Genomic DNA, 19074 nt, shown 5'->3' on the forward strand with positions numbered 1-19074 from the left:
TATCTGGGTCCCTGCGCAAACATTTACAAACCATCCTTCATCCATACCCACAAGAGTTATATCCCTCGACTGGGTGAGTTTTATATCCCTCATCCAAAAAAACCTCAGCATTCTGTGAATAAGAATATTGACACTATCTAGGAATATCTCTGCTATTTCCTATACTCTAGACTGAACATATTTTTTATGCACAAAACCCAAAACAGGACCCAAGGTCACAATGCCACATTTAATTATAAAGGTAAAATAATCTCTCAAATCTCCTTCCTCAATTAGCTATTCCAGCTTGTCACACAGTGCTTTCTGGGTTGGTGAAATATTCTTTGTTAATGTCATATGCTAGATAATCAAATGCATTATTTCTTTCTCTTGTTTAATGTTTATGTATATTTTTTTCTGTTCCTGTTAATAGCAAAGTAAGGGAAAGTGTCACTCTAAGACCCTGTGTTATTAATCATAACATGTTATATACTAGCCATTTGTCACGTATATCATATTTGTTAAAGTATGGTGATTTCTAAACATCACTCAACATTTGGTCATTAGGCTTTATGATCACTAAGTAAGTAAAATATTTCCATAAAAATATATATAAGTTGATAAATTTAAGAAAAAAATGACAATATGGAAAAATATGCAGCTAAATAAATAAAATGCCAATTTAGTTAAATATTCTCAGTGTTGCATAACTTGATTAAATGAACTCAAGCTCCTCTTCTGGAGCTGGAAGAGGAAAATCATGTTGTTTTGGTTTTTTAAACTATTCATGTAAATGAGTATGTAGTGATTTACTCAACTTCCTTAATTAACCAGTGATAGAGACATTCAGTTTCTGCATCCTAAGTCCTAGGAACGCTGAACTAACCCTTGAAAATGTAACAAAAATCGAACAAGTACCTATTGGTGTTAAATGTAATACTGCAAAAGAAAACTAGATGTAACACACATGAGAACTACACATCTTCAACAAGAAACTGAGTTACAGAAAAGATACAGGTATGAATCATTCTATTATCATAAAAACTAGCAATTTTCACCTATTGCAAAAGTAAAATAAAATAGAACTAAAGGTATGTGAATAGCATTACAGTATTATCATCTGGTACACAAAAGTATACGAAAATGACTCAACACATAGAACTGCTAAAAATAAGGCAGATAATTCTTATGCTAATTAATATATAGCAAATAATATAGTGGAATATACGTCATACATGTGTCTTAAATCACATTGGAATTTTCATATGCCTATTACCTTTTTTAATTAATAAGAAATTGGAGCAAGATCCCAATCTATTGTGAATATTTTACCTCAATAGGGATCGACAGTATAAGACTCATTGTTTAATTTTTGACTCATTTATATTATTTTATATTAATATCACATCGTACATGATTCTAATAATAGAAAACTGGAATTCTGAAATCATTTAATTTTTATGCATCACCTTCCCCTTCTTAAAGACCAAAGATATGTGGAAAATTATTATAATTCCTACAGCATTCAATGAAATGTAAGGACATTTTTACAAAGCTGCACTCATTTTGACTTAACAGCAAAGCACGTACTTTTGGGGAATCGAGGTGGATTGTCATTGACATCCGTGAGTGTGATGTTGACTATTGTTGTTCCTGCTAATCCTCCCAGTTGTCCGCCCATGTCCTTGGCTTGGATGAGGACTTGGTATTGTTCTTTGACTTCCCTGTCCATGTTTGGCAAAGCTGTTCTAATAACACCTTAAAGGAAAAACAAAAACAAAAAAAACACACAAAAGATAAATATTGCCAATATTGTGTTTTCCGAAATAAAATAGTCTGCATCAAGAAAATGATTCTACCTAGATTCATCAGCAAAGATGCTAACAAAAATTATGTGTCTTGTAAAAAATAAAATGCCCAAACTATCCATTGGCTAGGATATAATTAAACATATTATGGTAATAGTCATATAATGAAAGGTTGTGCAGCAATGTGGACTATGGTTAAAGAACAATGTATCAGCTCTAAACGACTGTCATCATGCATTAAGTCAACTAGGTCAGACAAGATTGATACAGAATGATCCTATCTTTAAAAGAGAATGAAATTGTCAAACAATATAGAGAAAGTTACATATACTGAAAAAATTAAGTGGTTATACCATGACAGATTACTAAAGACTGCCATTGTCTTTTTCATTTTTAAATTTGTAGGATAACTATATTACTTTATTTTTTTAAACCCATGAAATATCTCCTTCCTGTATATTATTTTGTCTTTCAGCATTTGTCTTAATTATTTTAGCCACAGATTATTTTTACTTAGATCTCATTAAACTTTGCCACGTAGGGACCTTGTTGCTCTTGTCAACAAGTTACTCCACCATCTAGGGCAGTGCCTGCCATTCACAAGAGATTTAATCAGAATGTGTTGACCAAATCACTAGTTGAATGACTGCCTGAATAAATGAATGAATCTCTAAATAATTAAATTGATAATCATGAATCATTTAATGTATATGCATATTTACATATTCTATTCATTTTTTGACCTTGTGTCCAAGTGCAGAACTAATTTATACTTATATTTATTCATAGTGAAATAACTAAAACCTTCTAGATTTCTTGCAAGTAACATTCTATATAAATTTTGTAACAAATTCCAAACTATAGCTAATGGTTTTTGGGAGACTGCAGAGCATTTGTCATAAACCATGTGCCTTTGATAGTGTTACATCTTATATAAGATAACATGTATGAATAACAAATATATTATAAATTGTCAAACACAAGGTATAACATCCAAATGACAAACTGAATATAAATCCCTGTTTTATCAGTTATTTCCACCATTGACTTACCAAATGATGTTCTGCTGCAAATTCAGATTTAACCACAGTTTAAATTTTCTTCTAACTGTTGGAGCAAAATGGTTGCAAAAAAAAAAAGAACTTGCCTTGTTTTTTTGCTACTCCTGCTTTATTCATGCATTGATACTGACAGCCTTTTATGCCAGTCTCTCTTTTCTCTTTTCCTCTGGGATCCTAATGTTTCATTTGTAAGTATCTTAACTAAGATTCTTCATCTCTGCATCTCAGTCTCCTGGTCCTATATGCTTTAAGCTATGTGGCTTCTGCCTGCCTTTTAATGTTTATATTTTAAAAATAAATGGGTTTGATTCCTATGCACCTGGCATTGCCCTGTTTTTAAACAGATCATTTCCAATATCAATATGTGTGTGTGTATGTGTATACATGATTTTTACTCAATACATTTCCCATATGAACATTTCCAATATGAAAATGTATAAATATGTTTTATATGTACTTTACACACAAACACATTAAGCTGCTATGAAAAAGAGCAAATAAGCATTATCAGATTTATTTAAGACTAGTTGTTTTTTTTGATGAAGACTATAAAAAAAAACTCATGATGTAATTTTGAGTAAGATGGGGTTGTTCGTATAAATTTATATGTAGTGTACCTGGTGTATTATGGAAGAAAAAAAAAACTTGATTGAAAGTTATTTGTGCACCTGAAAATGATCTTTCTTAGTAAATCACAGGCTCAAATATTGGCCATGTCATCATTAACCTTTTGTAAACAAGGATTTGGGGGAAGCATTATTAAATACAGTGTTTTAATCCACCTGTCTATTAAGAATAGCTACCGTGTTTCCCTGAAAATAAGACCTAACTGGAAAATAAGCCCTAGCATGATTTTTCAGGATGACATCCCCTGAACAGAAGCCCTAATGCGTCTTTTGGAGCAAAAATAATTGTACGACCCAGTCTTATTTTCAGGGAAACACAGTAAGAGATAGTAGGATAGCAAAAATAATGATAGTTAAAAGACAGAAGCCTTAATTTTTGTAATGAGAATATAAGTTTGTTTTTTTTTCAATTCCGCAAATTATTTTTAAAAAGTTATGAGAGACTTGCTTTTGCAACAGTTTATATAAAAAATTACTGATTTCATTTCATTACAGTCTTAAATTGGCCTTAAATATGAAATGGATTTTTAAAAGCGAACGCATTTGTAAGCAATATTGACAAAATGTTCTGTCCATCAATACACAGATGAGGTGTATGATATTAAAAACAAAGAAACAAACAAAACAAAAAACAAAAAAAACGTTGCCAACAATGTATTTTGAGGACAAGTAGAAAGAAAATTTAGAAACCATATGGTCCAACTTTACACCTATTACACACCTTAACTCTTCTTTAGGATTTAGAAGTCATTTTCCCAGGAGTTCCTTTCCCAGGAAATCCTCCCCACCCATCAGTCTATATCTAGTGCCCAGAGGTAGCACTATCATATGTATCATAGAATTGCATCCCACAGCAAACAAATGTAAAATAAAATAAAATAAAATGTAATCTTCTGAGGACTAGATGACCTCTCCATAGTAAATGGGGTCTACTTGAAGATATACTTGACTTATCTCCGTATCCTAGCAGCAAAGCACTGTCAGGCCATTGATTCTAATTAAACATGCATCAAATGAATTAATAATCAAATCGAGCCCCACTGGTTCATCACTCAACATCTGCTTTAGCATTTCCAGTAATTTAAAGCTCACAATCTCATGAGGCACTTCCTTATTTATGGACAAATATTAACATCATATATATGAATGAAATGAAAATTCTTTCTACATGGAACTCATAGCAGCCATTGATAGCCCTTTACTTCTCAGGCAGCATAGAATACCGCTTAAGTCTTGCACATGACAGCTCCACAAATTCCGAAAGGCATGTGTCTATCACCTTCCCTTGGAGTATTTTCCTTTCAAGGCCAAACGCTCTTAGTTCTATCTGCTGTTGGGTGCATTCTATTTAAAAATAAGGCAATGAGAATCACACAGAGTTCTCATGAAGTGTAGCAATGCACAATGCAAGGAAACCGTTGTCAGCAGTACATTTTTAGTCATGAATTTCAGGACGCATAAGAAAACTATTACAAAAAGGTAACATGCATTGTTTTACCTTAATAACTGTCTATTTCCCTGACACATTTTCCTTCCTTAATGCTGATTAACATCTATTGCTTTCCTTGCTCTTGTTACATTCTTATCATTTCTTGTCTTAAAAACTATATGTAAAAACTATTAAAAGAGTGACTACTTTGTATAGACAAATACTCTTTTTATTTTGCCCTTGAAGAAAAAAGAGAGTCTCTCTCTCTTTCACCAGCATCAACTGAGGTGTCTGAATCCTTTAAGACTTTATTCTGAATTAATATCAAAAGCATTTTCAAGCCATAAAATATTGTTAAGTATTTATATAGTACTATAAAGCATAGCTCAAAATATAAAGTCTGATCAATGCTTTAATTTTAATATGGGGCTTTAAAACACCAACATATTTTTTAAAGTCCTAAAGGAATAAATATCAGTCAGGATATGGGGAAAGATTTCACTTAAGAACAGACCTGAAGATTACAATCTCTGAATAAGAGGTGATACTGGAATGCAAAGAGTAAAACATTAGAAAGTGTCAATTATCTCAGTTATCTTTATCAGAGTTCCCTAAACAAAACAAGGGCAGGATCTCAGAACATGAAATATCAGAACTGTGAATAAAAGGTGGAAAGGGGAGACAGTAGCTCATGCACGCAACTCCATTCTTAGCCATTTTCATATGAATTCTATAAATTCATGTTTAAATACATAAAATAAAAACTTATGAAATGCACATTGTTTTTGACCATGGGCATAAATGCAAAGATAGTGATGAAAAAGTTCTGGTGATGTATGGTGATGATGGCTGCACAACAATGTGAACGTATTTAATGTCACTGAATTGTGCACTTAAAATGGCTAAAACGGTAAATTTAATATTATGTATATATTTTACCACAATAAAAACATTTAAGGTTTATAGATTTCAAATACAATGTTGTGATAAATTATATCATAATGTTTTCTCAAGTAGGGCTTATATGACTTAGAAAAATACAACAGGTAATCACATGTCACACAAAACAGCAATACCTAGTTACCCATCTCCGACTCTTGTGGAAATGGTTTAGAGAAAAAGTTAAACAATTTTAAATATAAGTTAAGACACAGGGTAATTCATTCACAGTAATGTTTTTTTTTTTTTTTCTTAAATGAAATAATTATCAATTCTAGGAGATATTTGGGATCCTCATTTTATGCACTGGGTAAAATATTAAAATGTCTGTTGTTTAATATTTTATAGACTATGGATTATTTTCTAAATATAATACATTTAAGTGTAAAAATGTATATAATATAATGACATACTAATATAACAGATATTTAATATTTTATAAGCATTAATTATAATAAAGTACAAATGTTATTTAATGTTTTATAGATTTATCTACATTTGTGGGTTTTTAGATATTTAATAATCATTCGAGGCATATGTATGAATGTGTTTGAATTTTAATTCACAGCAAATTATTTCATAGTTAAGCCAATTACACAATTTTGAAGAAAACTATTATTTGGGGCTTATTTCACAGAATGCTTTAATTTATATTGTTTATATATAAGCTTGTCATATTCACTTAGATTGAGGTGCTAGGATTCTTTGTCAAACAGCAATATCAGTAACAAAATCTTTTTGTTTTCTCATTTCCAATGAACAATAAACGGTTATATTTATCTTTTCATTATTATTTAGGCACCAGAACTTTTGATGAGACTCTTTCTTTAAAATTTGTTTTAAACTGTATTCTACATTCAAATGTGGGACATTTTAGATAGTATTATTTTTTCATGCATTTTATTTAATAACAGCAGAAGGAATCATAAAAGGAAGCTATATGGCTGGAACAAATGGAGACCGTTTCTGAGAACTTGCAATTATCCTTTATTTTTTATTTACTCTTATCTACCACAAGGTGATAAATTTGACAAAAAGTCTTCTTAATGGTTTCTGTGCATGGAGAACTAGTTATCATTCAATTAATGAAGTGTCTCATCATCCACTCTTTTCCTGTCGAGTGGTCTGAGGTATTGTTAGTATCAAGACTTCTGTCTCCAGTGAAAATCAATGCTTCAAAAAAGCTATTCTATAGTTTATGCCAGAATTGCTTCATCTTTAGTTCTAACTAACAAGCATTATATAAAACTATAAATGCACAATTACAAAAGCCATATTATAATACATATATACTCTTCCATAAAATAATACTTTTTAAAGGCATTACAAATCATCTAAAGTTGGTGTTAAACAAGTAAAGTCAAGAGGAAAGCAAGTATTTTCATTCATATAATTGTCTGTCTAGTGTTAATTTGACTATAGCAATTATATTCTTCATCTCTACTTCCTGCCTAAGTTCATCTTTGTATGATTTTATCTCTTTTTTAATTTAGATATTGGTTCCATTTATAGGTTTTTCACCAATATTAAGCCCTTCATCTTTCTGCTCCCACATTTAATCTGATTATGTTAAACCACTTACTCTATAGAGTTAATTATTGCAACCTAAGAAGTGTACTCTAATACTGAATTTATCACTGCAGACTTCCTTTATCTTTCTTCCATCCCCTCTGTGTGAGAAGTGCTTTGTAGAGGCTGAAGGGGTATTAGAGACATACATTGTTCCTACGTCTATTCCTGTTAGATTACCCATTATGGTACATTTGAAAAAGGTAAGTAATTATACACAAAATAAATAAATAATAACTCATAATGCTTCTATCTGATAAAAAGGATGTGTAATACTTTAGATAAAATCCCTTGTTTGTCTATACATTTGGCCTACTGTCCAAACTTTAATTCCTCTGAAACCCTGTACCATCATAAACTTCATTGAATGACTTCCCCATACTTTCCTCAACATTGATTCCTTTTTTTCCTACAAATATGTGTGAGTTTCCCACAGTTCAAGAACAATACCCACACACTTCCTCAACACCAGTATTGCCAAATGTCATCTCATCTTCAGTACCATACTTCTTGAAAATGACTTATATTATAAGTGGAATTTCTCCCGTCACTCATTCACTCTTAATATTGCACACCCTGGCTTTTGGTCTCTGACTTTATTTCCACACCAAAAGGACTTCTTTGTCTTAAAACTTTTTGGATTATCTTCAGCCCAGATGTTCCCTTCTTTAAGTCCTGATGTTGTCCTGATGACAATCTATTCGTTTTTAGACTTACAAAAGGGAGTGACTCCCTGCATTATTCCCTTAGCTTTTCGTTGACTTGTGTCCCCCACTAGATTGATGAGGAGGGTAAGAAGTGAGGAGAGAATGAGTTCAGCTGACAGAAACTCTGCCTTGTGCTGCTTCTCCGTTTCCACTTAATTGACTTTATGTTTCTAGGAAACATTAATACATGGTTAATTGATTAACCTACATCTAATTGGATTTCCAGATTTTAGCACACACTTTGATGAAGTATAAATTTAGAAATGTTTATCCCATTTGCATGTACATTGTCTGGAATTAATACCTTTCAAATCCATGTAGCTCTTTAAAGATTTATTTACAAGTTTAAAACAAAATGTATCTTATTAGTTCAGTACATTAACAATGTTTTTTAATGTTTTCAGTTAATGTAATAAAGAGTATTACATTCAATATGCTATATAGTATGATGTACTATATAAAAGTTGATGAAATAACTGTCATTAAGGAGTTTCTGCTTTACTTGTGACACAGGACACTTACTTTGATTACTGTTCAGCATGACTGGATCTCTTTAAAAACTATCCAGCATTCAAAAACAGATTCTCTTGAAACAGGGGAACCTTATTTAATTTAAAAGGGGCTACAAAATCTTCCTGCTCTTTCTATACTTCCCATAGATTTTTATATGTTTATCTTTGAAAACTGCAATTTAAATGGCTTGACTTAAAAATGAGACCGGCTTCAAAAACATAGACCAGAAAAATTACTGACCTTAGTGTTTCAAGTTTGTCAACCCTCTACTTACCCCTGTTAGAAGGGCAAATTTATGCTAATCCAAATCCGTCATCCTTAACCCTGATCAAAAATAACAACAGAAGCTCCATGATCTTATCACATGTTGATAAGGCCCAAAACTGAACATAATTGAAACCAACCAAAAATACCTGAAATAACAAGCTCTTTTAGCCAGAATAATTATATATATTCACACACACACACACACACACACACACACACACACACACACGCTTGGACTTTAAAAAATTTCAAGTGACTCATACAGAGAATCCTAACTAACAAATTTGGAATTGACACATATGTTAAGTGGTTTATTTTGTTCAACCCAAAGGAAAGAGTTCTATAGCATCAAGGTGAGGTCCTATCTTCCTTTGCTTAATGTGCAGCACACAAAATCTTTAATGCAGTATTAAAATAGGCAACTTCCCATGCCAAGATTGAATTAAAGTTTAAATATTTGAAGGGGCGGTAATAATGTTGCCTCTAATAAAAAAAAAAAAAAAATTACCTGTCTTGGGATCAATAGAGAAATAAGGTTGTCCCTGAAGAATGCTGTAAACGACTCTGGCACTGTTTCCATAGGTTGGGTCATCTGCGTCGGTGGCCTTGACCTGGAGCACATATGCACCTGGAAAATAAGACAATATGACTCTAACATCTCTACTTTATAAAGCTCACGGCCATACATTTTATCTGTCTGACTCCGTTTTTCTTTGGTATTTGGTATTGCTTAATGATTCTGGGAGTATCTGATGTCACTGAGAATAATTTAACCATTATAACTGAAATGTTAGGTAACGCTATAGCTGGTAATACAAATGATACATACTTTAAATATCTATTTTAAAGGCTGTGCCCATTTCCAGTAGCTAGATCATTGAACTGAAAGTCATCATGATGATTTTATTGATTTGTACACCAAAGAAAACATGACACTGCCTACATTAGCTCATCTGATTACTACAGATGCTTTAATTTCATGATTAGGATATCAATAGAAAAGCTAAAAGGTTTAAAAGCTTATTGAACTTTAAAGGGTGTAAGTAATTTGTAATTGCAATTTAAAATTCAACAATTACATACTAGGATGAGGAAGCCTTTAATTAGGACAGAATATTTGAGAAATTGAGAAACCGAAAATAATTGCAATTACAGCTACAGAAGCACCTCTATGACTCAAGATGGGATTAACTTAAGGGCTCACTGACACGGAAACACATTAAACACAATCCAAATTATCTGTAGCTTTTTTCTTTTTTTTGACACTTGGTCATATTACTTATGTACTAGAGGAAGTTGAACAGAGAGTTTTGTGTTTTCTTTCATCTCATATATTCATAGTCCCAGTTAAGTCTAAGAACTTTTTAAGTGAGTATCTATTCAATGCAACTATTCTGAGTTGAGAACAAAGTAAAATCAAAATGATCATCAAACTTGATTTAAATAAAATAAATATGTTGCTGATGAAGGAAGGAGATCTCTACTGAGCACAAAGGGAGTGCTACGTTTATGTAAACCCAAAGTTATACAATGGATAGAACACTTCATATCTTGGAGGAATTCAAAGTAGCTGATCTGTTTGGGGAATGCATGATTGCTCTCTCCCAGTTAGTCATTCAGGCTTTTTCCATAAAGCAGTATAAAATGGAAACAAACTGAATCTTAAAGTTTTACTTTGAAAGCTAAGACTATTCTCTTCACCTCTACTTGTTTTTCAATTGTTATTAAATCAAGTGGTAAGGAGGTGATAAAGTAAGAAATGATAACTTTTGTTAGACATACAATGACAAATACTTTATCTTAAAATGCTTTTCTTATCTCAAGATGCTTTGGTAAATTCTAGCTGCATCAACAGATGAAAAATGTACTTTATCACAACACCTTTTTTCCAACAAAGGAAACTTCTAGGAGGAAAGAACAGAAACATTTCTAAGACGTCAAGAGTGAGAGCTGATATGATCCACCATCATCTATCACCATCATCATCATCATCATCATCATTTGCACCATCATTAATAATCATTTGACAAACAGGCATTGAGGACCTGTATTAAAAATCACCAAAAACATGTCCTCCTTAAATGCCACAGAAACAGTTAGGTGAGTAAATTCCTCTCTTCCCTTCCCTCTTACAAGAAATGATTCTTTTTTCCAAGAAAAAAATAACTCTCATGGATCTTCATTATTACTTTATCTAACATGTGTTGTATAGGGAAGTCTACAAATATTGAATGCTGCCTAATTCTAGAAATAAATATTGCAGTTGAACCACTATGGATTGTTTTACTCTGAGGATACATTTGAATAAAAAAGTTATTATATCTTCTAGAAAATATATAGTAACAAATTTAATAAACTTTTACCTAACCATCACCATATGCTCAATGGAGAATAAAAAAATAAATGAGTTAGGATCTTCCCTTTTACATTTTTGGATTTAAAATCAATATGAACCTTCATCAAGTATTCAGAAAATATTTTTTGCAAAAGTAGTATTAAATTATTTGTTATTAATTTTTATGTTTAAAGCTCAAATTTTAAATAAGTGAATAAAGAGATATTCCCGTAAGTCATAGAAGCAGCAAAAAGGCATCATTCAATTTTACTTCAGGCAACTGAGAAGAATCACTAAATGGCAAAACTAATGGCACTTGTAGCATCTTTCTTAATTTTCATCCAGAGTACCAAAATGATTATCTACTCGGTTACAGTAGAGATTAATTTTGGTTTAGTAAATGGCAGATCCCAATGTAAGTGATTCAAGAGTGCTTAGAGGTACCTCTGTAGGTGTTTGCAAGAACACAATTAAGTACCACTATATGAGCTTGTTTTTCTGGCTGTTCTATCACTTTCACCAAACTAATGCAAAAGACAGCAAGCAATATCATACCCTCTTCATTAAGAAAATTCAACTAATTGCCTGGAGCATGAAAAATCTCCAATGCCTACCTTCCTCAGTGCTTGTATAGCACGCCAGTTCCTGACACTATTAAACACTAAATGCCCAAGAGGTAGGGGCATGAAGTCATGGCTTACTATGCAACGAGGAAATAATGTAATCTGTGACATTACAAAAAACTGGAGTCATCTTCTTGCATGTAGCAGTCACCCTGGAATTTATTCTCCTATCACTCAAATCCAGGATGACAACGTAACCACTCTAAATGTTGAAGTTCAGAAAGAATGTAACTCACAGAGAAAATGTTCCTTTATAACTAGCTGGAAATGGAGTGCAGAATGTGCAACGGAGAGAATTGAACCATTTCAATTGTCTGAATAACACTCCTCTGATCAGTAGTAAATCAATTAGTGTGATGTAAAGTAACAGTTAAAGCCAATAGCAAAAGTATTATTATATAGTAACAGTTAAATGTTAAGCAATCATTTAAAAGAGAATATATATGCTATATATGATATGTGTTTGTATGCATATATACAAACAATATATACAAACATGATTGAGCAAGGAACAGAGAACTAGATAATTCAGAGTTGTATAACCAGCACAAAGAAATAAACAAGCATTAGGAGAAGCCCATTTGATAAAAACTAAACTGAAAATGGGTATCACTAAAATACCTAAATAACTGTGAGTTAGAGTTCATGAGAGACAATTTGGATATGATTTTTAGTATACATAGAGATAATGTTTAAATGTATTTGAGAATTAATCCCATGTAGTAAATTCATTCATAATATGATGCAATCTTAATTGTTTGCCAACATTTGTATTATCTTAAAATTCTGAAGAAAAAAACTTGTTAAGGAGGAATATATTACCTACATAAATTAAATTATTTAATACACTTTTATCCAATTTATACTGAAAACACAAATAAAAGGCATGGTGTTTGATTTAGTAATTCCAATTTAGAAAGTCATATGTATATATCTTATGTGGTCAGGAAATGCACATACACAAACACACAATGAGTGGTTTAACAGTTTCTAATGACTTCTCACAAAGTTATGAGCATGTGTTCATCCATTCAATCGGTTATTCTTTTAACAAAACTTCAATGATTTCCTATGGCATACCGAGCACATTGTTGGGGTGCTAGGTAAACACAAAGAACAAAATTGAGAGACCCAAATCCTCAAGAATAACATTCTATCTAGAGGGGAATAGTAAGAGGAACGTATTTTTAAATAAAAAAATTACAGATAGATAGATAGATACAGATATAGCTATAAATATAGATGAAGATGAAGATGTAGATGTAGGTGTAGGTACATGTACAGATACAGCTATAGATATAGATGTATGATATTCCATTGTAATAAGTGCTAAGAAATAAAATATGGTAGTGTAAGAAAATAGAATTATAAGGTGAGGGACTTTTTTATGTGGTGATCAGGGAAAGCAACTTTGGAGAAATCTCATTTCTATGGAGAGCCAAATAAAGGAAAATGTTTTTTTTTGTTTTTTTTTGTTTTTGTTTTTTATTAATTAAATTTATTGGGGTGACAATGGTAGGTAAAATTACAGAAGTTTCAAGTGCACAATTTTACAATACATCATATATATGTACATATATATACATATATACATACATATATGTATATATATGTATATGTATGTATACAAACATCTCATTGTGTGTTCACCACCCAGAGTCAGTTCTCCTTCCAACACCATATATTTGAGACCCTTACCATCTTCTACCATCCCTTCTGTCCCCTTACCCTCTGGTAACCACTAAACAGTTGTCCGTGTCTATGACAAAAACTCATTGCCATATGCAGAGGCAACTCTAGGTACAAAAAGATCCTGAGATAAGGGCATGTTGGAATTGCTGAGGAGAACCTCAGGGAAATTAGAGCCTCCCCCCACCCCACCCCTCAAGTATGGATTGAAAGGGAAAGAAAGGTGGTGGAGACTCCACTGTTTTTAAGGAACTGTTAATATTTTAGGTTTAGCTACACTTCCAACATATCTTTATCTTGTTATAACTACCTATCTATCTAATTATATACTAATCTATATTTTGGATTTTATTTACATAAAAGAGAACTAGTCACACATTCTTGAACATTACTCACTAAGTAATATATTAGGCAGACATGTTATTATTAAAATAATAAATATTGTAAAAATAATAAAAGAACATAATCATTATTTAAACTAATCACCTTTTCGTGGAGACTTTGGAGAATTTTGTTAGACTTTTATAGAGAATTTTGTGTTTAGAGAATTCTCCTACTTCAAACAATTATGCAATTGGTAAATTCCTACCATTGTGATAGCTGGGTTAAAAAAACATGTGAATTCAACATGTTGATATATATTGTCAAGTTGACTACCAAAAGATTATATTGATTTACATTTTTACCAGTCTGATATATTTTCCAGCATTCTCACCAGTCTTCATTGTTCTTATTTGTATTCTTTTATACTATGAATAAACTTCAGCAACTGTGTTTATTGGTTACTTTTATCTTGTAAACTGTACTTGTATTCTAAATCAATTTATTTTTATACTTTATATCTATCTATGCATCTATCTATCACCTATCTATCTATCATCTATCTATCATCTATTCAAAGTATACATACCAGCTTTTTTCACATAATCTGTAGTCTTTTTTTTTCCTTCTTCATTTCATGGTCATTTTAAGTGGTTTTCCTTCATGTGTATATGTTTATCTGTGTGTCCATGTTTGTATACCTACCTTAAAAATATTGTTCTTTAGCTACGTATGGTTAGATTAGGTGGCTTTTATTATCTCTTCTTCTTAAATTCTATACAATGAGAACGTGGGTTCTGGAGCACAGACCAGGAAAGCCAGTTGCTTTTGTAATGCAACCACACATGCCTAACTACTGGTTGCATGTAGTCATGTGATAGTTTTGCTTTATTAATTTGATCATTAAGATTAATATTATCAAGGCAGAGATTGATTTTAGAAATGTTCTGACAGTGTCTGCATCCTAAAATCGAAGAACTGAAGTACAGTGATGTTAAAATCATTCTTATCAGTACTAAAAGATGTTGTCATCCAAAATGGTTGAGAGGTGATGGTGAAATTGAACCCTACTAACTCACAATTTCAGCTAGAGTAGGCATTAATTTGTTGATTCATTAATTTCTTCTTTTGATAACTAATTGTTCAGTGGTATACCAAAGCACCAGGTACAATTGTCAACATACAATTTAAAAAAAAATTTTGTGGTAAAAAATAATTATTTACTGTCAAATGCCATGTTCAGCATTACAATTTTATATTCTATGCTGTTTTTTTTTCCCCCCCCGAGGGCTGTGATGTGTGATATTAAATTAACTAACTTTTTAGAAATACATTGACATAACTAGATTCAATTTAATTCCTGTCTTCTATAATTTTTTTTTTAATTTCCCAGATGTGTATGGATATTCTATTCAGTGAATACGTTCTTTGCTTTTTATCATCCCTGAGATTTTCTCAACTGTCTTGGCTCCTCACTCACAACTGCAAGGCTGTAAAGCATTCTAATTGCTTCCTCCTCCAGGTTCTTTTACACATGAGCATCAGCTCATTGTCCCATAACAAAATTGATCATGGTACTCTCCTTCATGAAAAAATAAGTTACAATTGAAAACAAAAAAAAGAAAACGCATCACTATTCCTGTTGAAAGAGAAATCATCTAAAGTCATTAACATGCTATGAAGGAGATTCTACATCCCTCCCAGAATAGTTCACTACTGTGCCTGCTGCCAGGGAACCCATGCTGTGACCACACAGACTGAATGACTATTTATCTGATGCTCTTCCATGCCTCGGTGCTCTTGCACAAGTGATCTTGCTCCCTGGATGACATTCTCCTCCACCATCTGGATAAATCCTATTTACCCCTGATGTCCCAGCTCCACTGACTGTTCTGTGAACCCTTGTTTTTCTGACCCAAGCCAAGATAATTTGTCCACTCCTCTGTACTCCATCAGCCTTAGTACATTTTGATTATTTGAAACTCAATCATGTGTTCCTCTCATGGGATACAAAATCTTTTACATCAATGGCTCTTCCATATTCATTCTTTGGACATCTACTGTCTGTCATGAAGTAAGTCTTCAAATAAATGTTTGTCAGTTGGATGCTTATAGTACTCAAATATACACCCAAAGAACACACATGTTATATATACAATTCTCTAAACGGGTGACCTGGCAGCTAGTTATGACCTGTACAATCTTTTTTAAACACTAATTAGGAAGTTTAATTTGTGCTGAATTTCTAATGTATATCACTGTTCTTACTTAAGAAAGCAGAACCAAAAGTGAGTGACATTACATTAAAAAATTCCATCAGCAAGACATAGCTGCAATATGAAATTCAAACCCAAGGGGAGTTAATATGAATTTCTTTGCTGAGTAATGTTCATACCTTCTCAGGACTGATGAGCAAACACAAGATAAGAGAGAGAGATTTCACATGGCATATCATTTCCTTTTACTTTTGCCTTACCTATATACATTATACTATAAACAAGAAACAATATAGTTAGACTTAGATATAGGATGATAAACACGTAGAAATGTCTTTTTAAGTAGGATAGAAAAATAAATGTAAGCACTATTACATTAAAAAAGACATAATGTAGCAAAAAATGTAAAGCAGAAAGGTTTTCAGAATCAGCCAGGTGTGTGTGTGTGTATGTGTGTGTGTGTACAGGGGTGTGGAATCCCACAAAGAGATTGGATACTATAAGATTGAAACATGAGGTCTGCTAAAGCAAAGTTTAATTACAAAGGAAAATTAAGCATAGATACACATCAGGTGAGTTTAGTCTTCAATGTTTCTTGGCCCTTTAATCCATTTTACAATTGATTTCACTGCATTGCTCATGCACTTGGCTCTTAGTTTCCTTCTGAGGATTCTCCTATGTTTGTCCCTGAGAGGTATAAATGACCCATCTGTCTTCTTTATCCTCAACAAGGGCTGCATATAAGGCATTTAAGAGGATTGACAATACCAATTCCTGGGCCCCTGTCAGAAAGTCTAACTTAATAGTTCTGAGTGTGCCAAGAATCAGAATTTTTTAAATCTCCGCAGATAAGTCTAATGAGCACCTAGGCCTAAGAAGCCCAGTCCCACATAATTCCCCTAGAAAATTATTTCTATCTTCAAAAGAGGTTGCATTTCTTGCCATTGTGCAGGCCATCACTGTCTCTGGAGCCTTAGTGCCTAGGTTTGAATTCTAAGTCAACCATTAGCCAACGATGTGACCTCAAGCTAATTACTTAAACTCTGTTTTATATTTCCCATTAAAAAAGTGAAAAAAATTGAATCCATTTTTGGCGGTATTAAATGAGTTTTTATAATAAAATCATGAGTTTTCCATAGTAGATGCTGTTTAAGTGTATATAGACTAAAATAAGTACATACTTATACTCACTTTCTACTTTCTTCCACCACTCATAGGGTGACACCTCCCAAATGTGTATCACAAGCATGATTTCTGTCCTCAGCTCCCACACCTTAAAGTTCATATTCTGATCTGTATTTTATCTCTTAAATGTTAGAAAAATGCAAATTTTGTGTATTTTTTAAATACATTAAAATGTAAACAAGTAGACTACGATGATTGGATGACTTTGTTAGAGACCCAAGAAAAAATAATTTGTTTGCATATTTGTTAAATCTGTATGAAATAATCAGAGCTTTTAAAGATTAGAAAAGACCTATGTCATAGAAACACCCACTCTCCTCCCCTCCCCGCCCCCCCCCCGCCCCGCCCCGCCACCCCGGGTAGAAGTCATGCCCTCTTGAACTGTACTTCTAGGATCAGAGCAGGAAATTTGCTTTCTCTCTGCCCCCAATTCTGACCCTGCTCATTGTGGCCTCACAGTATCCCCTGACACACATAATGCTGTGACATCTGCTTATGATTTGGTATTCAGTCCAAAGACCCCAAAGCACTCTCAGATTATAAAACTTTCCTCCTAGATATGTCCTTAATATTTTAGGCTATACATATTTATACCTTGTGAGTCAACTGTACTTTGATGGATAAGTGAATCCATTTTTATGAGCTTTTTATCTCTCCTTTGTGTGCCAAGAATTCTGTACCAGGAACACCAGCGCACACACTCATATCCGCTCCCAGTAACACATACTGATCTCTGGTATCCAGTAATGGTACAGTGTTGCCTTCTCTGTGCCTAAAGTCATTCAAAAATTATTTTTATAGGAAATTCCACAGGAATCATAATGAAATATATGTTTCAATTCATCCATTCAGTGTCTCTAAGCTGTAACTTTGCATATTTTCTGTACAGTATCTTATTCTCAAAGGAAAAATAAATTACTATTTTTGATACAAATGCATTTAGCCAAGGTGCAAAGGTCCAGTTAATGTGATTATTTCATTTGATACACACCTAAAATTATGATTCTATTTGATTTGATGATTCTACCAAGAGGAAGGAAGATGTATCTATCTATCCATCTATCCATTCATTGATCCATCTGTCCACCAGGTGTCTATTGTCTCTCTATGTATCTATATCTATCTATCTATCTATCTATCTATCTATCTATCTATCTATCTATCTATCTACCTACCTACCTACCTATTACCTAGCTCTATCTTCCTATCCATTTATCTATTTGTCTATCTAGTTTTATTGGAAGGGAAAATACAATTGTGCATGTGGGCTGGCGTGTGTGTGTGTGTGTGTGTGTGTGTGTGTGTGTGTGTGTGTGTAAGCCAGAAGTCAAAGTATTGAACCCTATAACCAGCTCTGTAATTAAATAGATATTTTGTAAGTTATTTTAATTTTATAAGGATGATAATGTAATTTCAGCGGATAATGTAGAAATCCTTCCCCAAATTAATCATACCTAATTTTAAAAAATGTCCATATACAATACTCATATATTACTACTTCCTTCACACTTCTAGATATGTATGTTAGAAAAAGCTTAACTCTTTAAAGGTGTTTGGGTCAAGTCTAAACTAATCACAAGCCTGTTTTATTTTTTTCTCCCCTTGCTGATAGTGATTTCTTAGGGAGTGTAAATATCACTCATCTCAAGTCAATAAAACTAGAGGAGATGTAGCTGAGACTTTCTAGAAAATGCTCTTTTTCTCTGGATGCTGCTATTTCCACTTCAAAAACTTGGGAGAAACGTGACTAGAGACAGTTACATGAAAGAGGTCACAGACTTGGAAATTCCAGGGGGAAAAAAGTGGG

At 32.6% G+C, this 19074-nt stretch overlaps 1 protein-coding gene across 5 annotated transcripts in view; it reads right to left on the bottom strand.

Annotated features, from left to right (window-relative positions):
• Positions 1-19074, bottom strand: part of CDH12 (cadherin 12) — an 887545-nt gene that overhangs the window by 67224 nt on the left and 801247 nt on the right. For all 5 annotated transcript variants that reach the window (XM_074329053.2, XM_088796454.1, XM_074329054.2 and 2 more), the window contains 2 exons: positions 9407-9526; positions 1570-1737 (listed from right to left, as the gene is read on the bottom strand). In XM_074329053.2, coding sequence (XP_074185154.1) covers positions 1570-1737; positions 9407-9526 — 288 coding nt within the window. The remainder of the gene's footprint in view (positions 1-1569; positions 1738-9406; positions 9527-19074) is intronic.

The sequence above is a fragment of the Rhinolophus sinicus genome, chromosome 3, assembly GCF_057876585.1.
Source record: "Rhinolophus sinicus isolate RSI-liver-muscle chromosome 3, RSI-T2T, whole genome shotgun sequence".
NCBI lineage: Eukaryota > Metazoa > Chordata > Mammalia > Chiroptera > Rhinolophidae > Rhinolophus > Rhinolophus sinicus.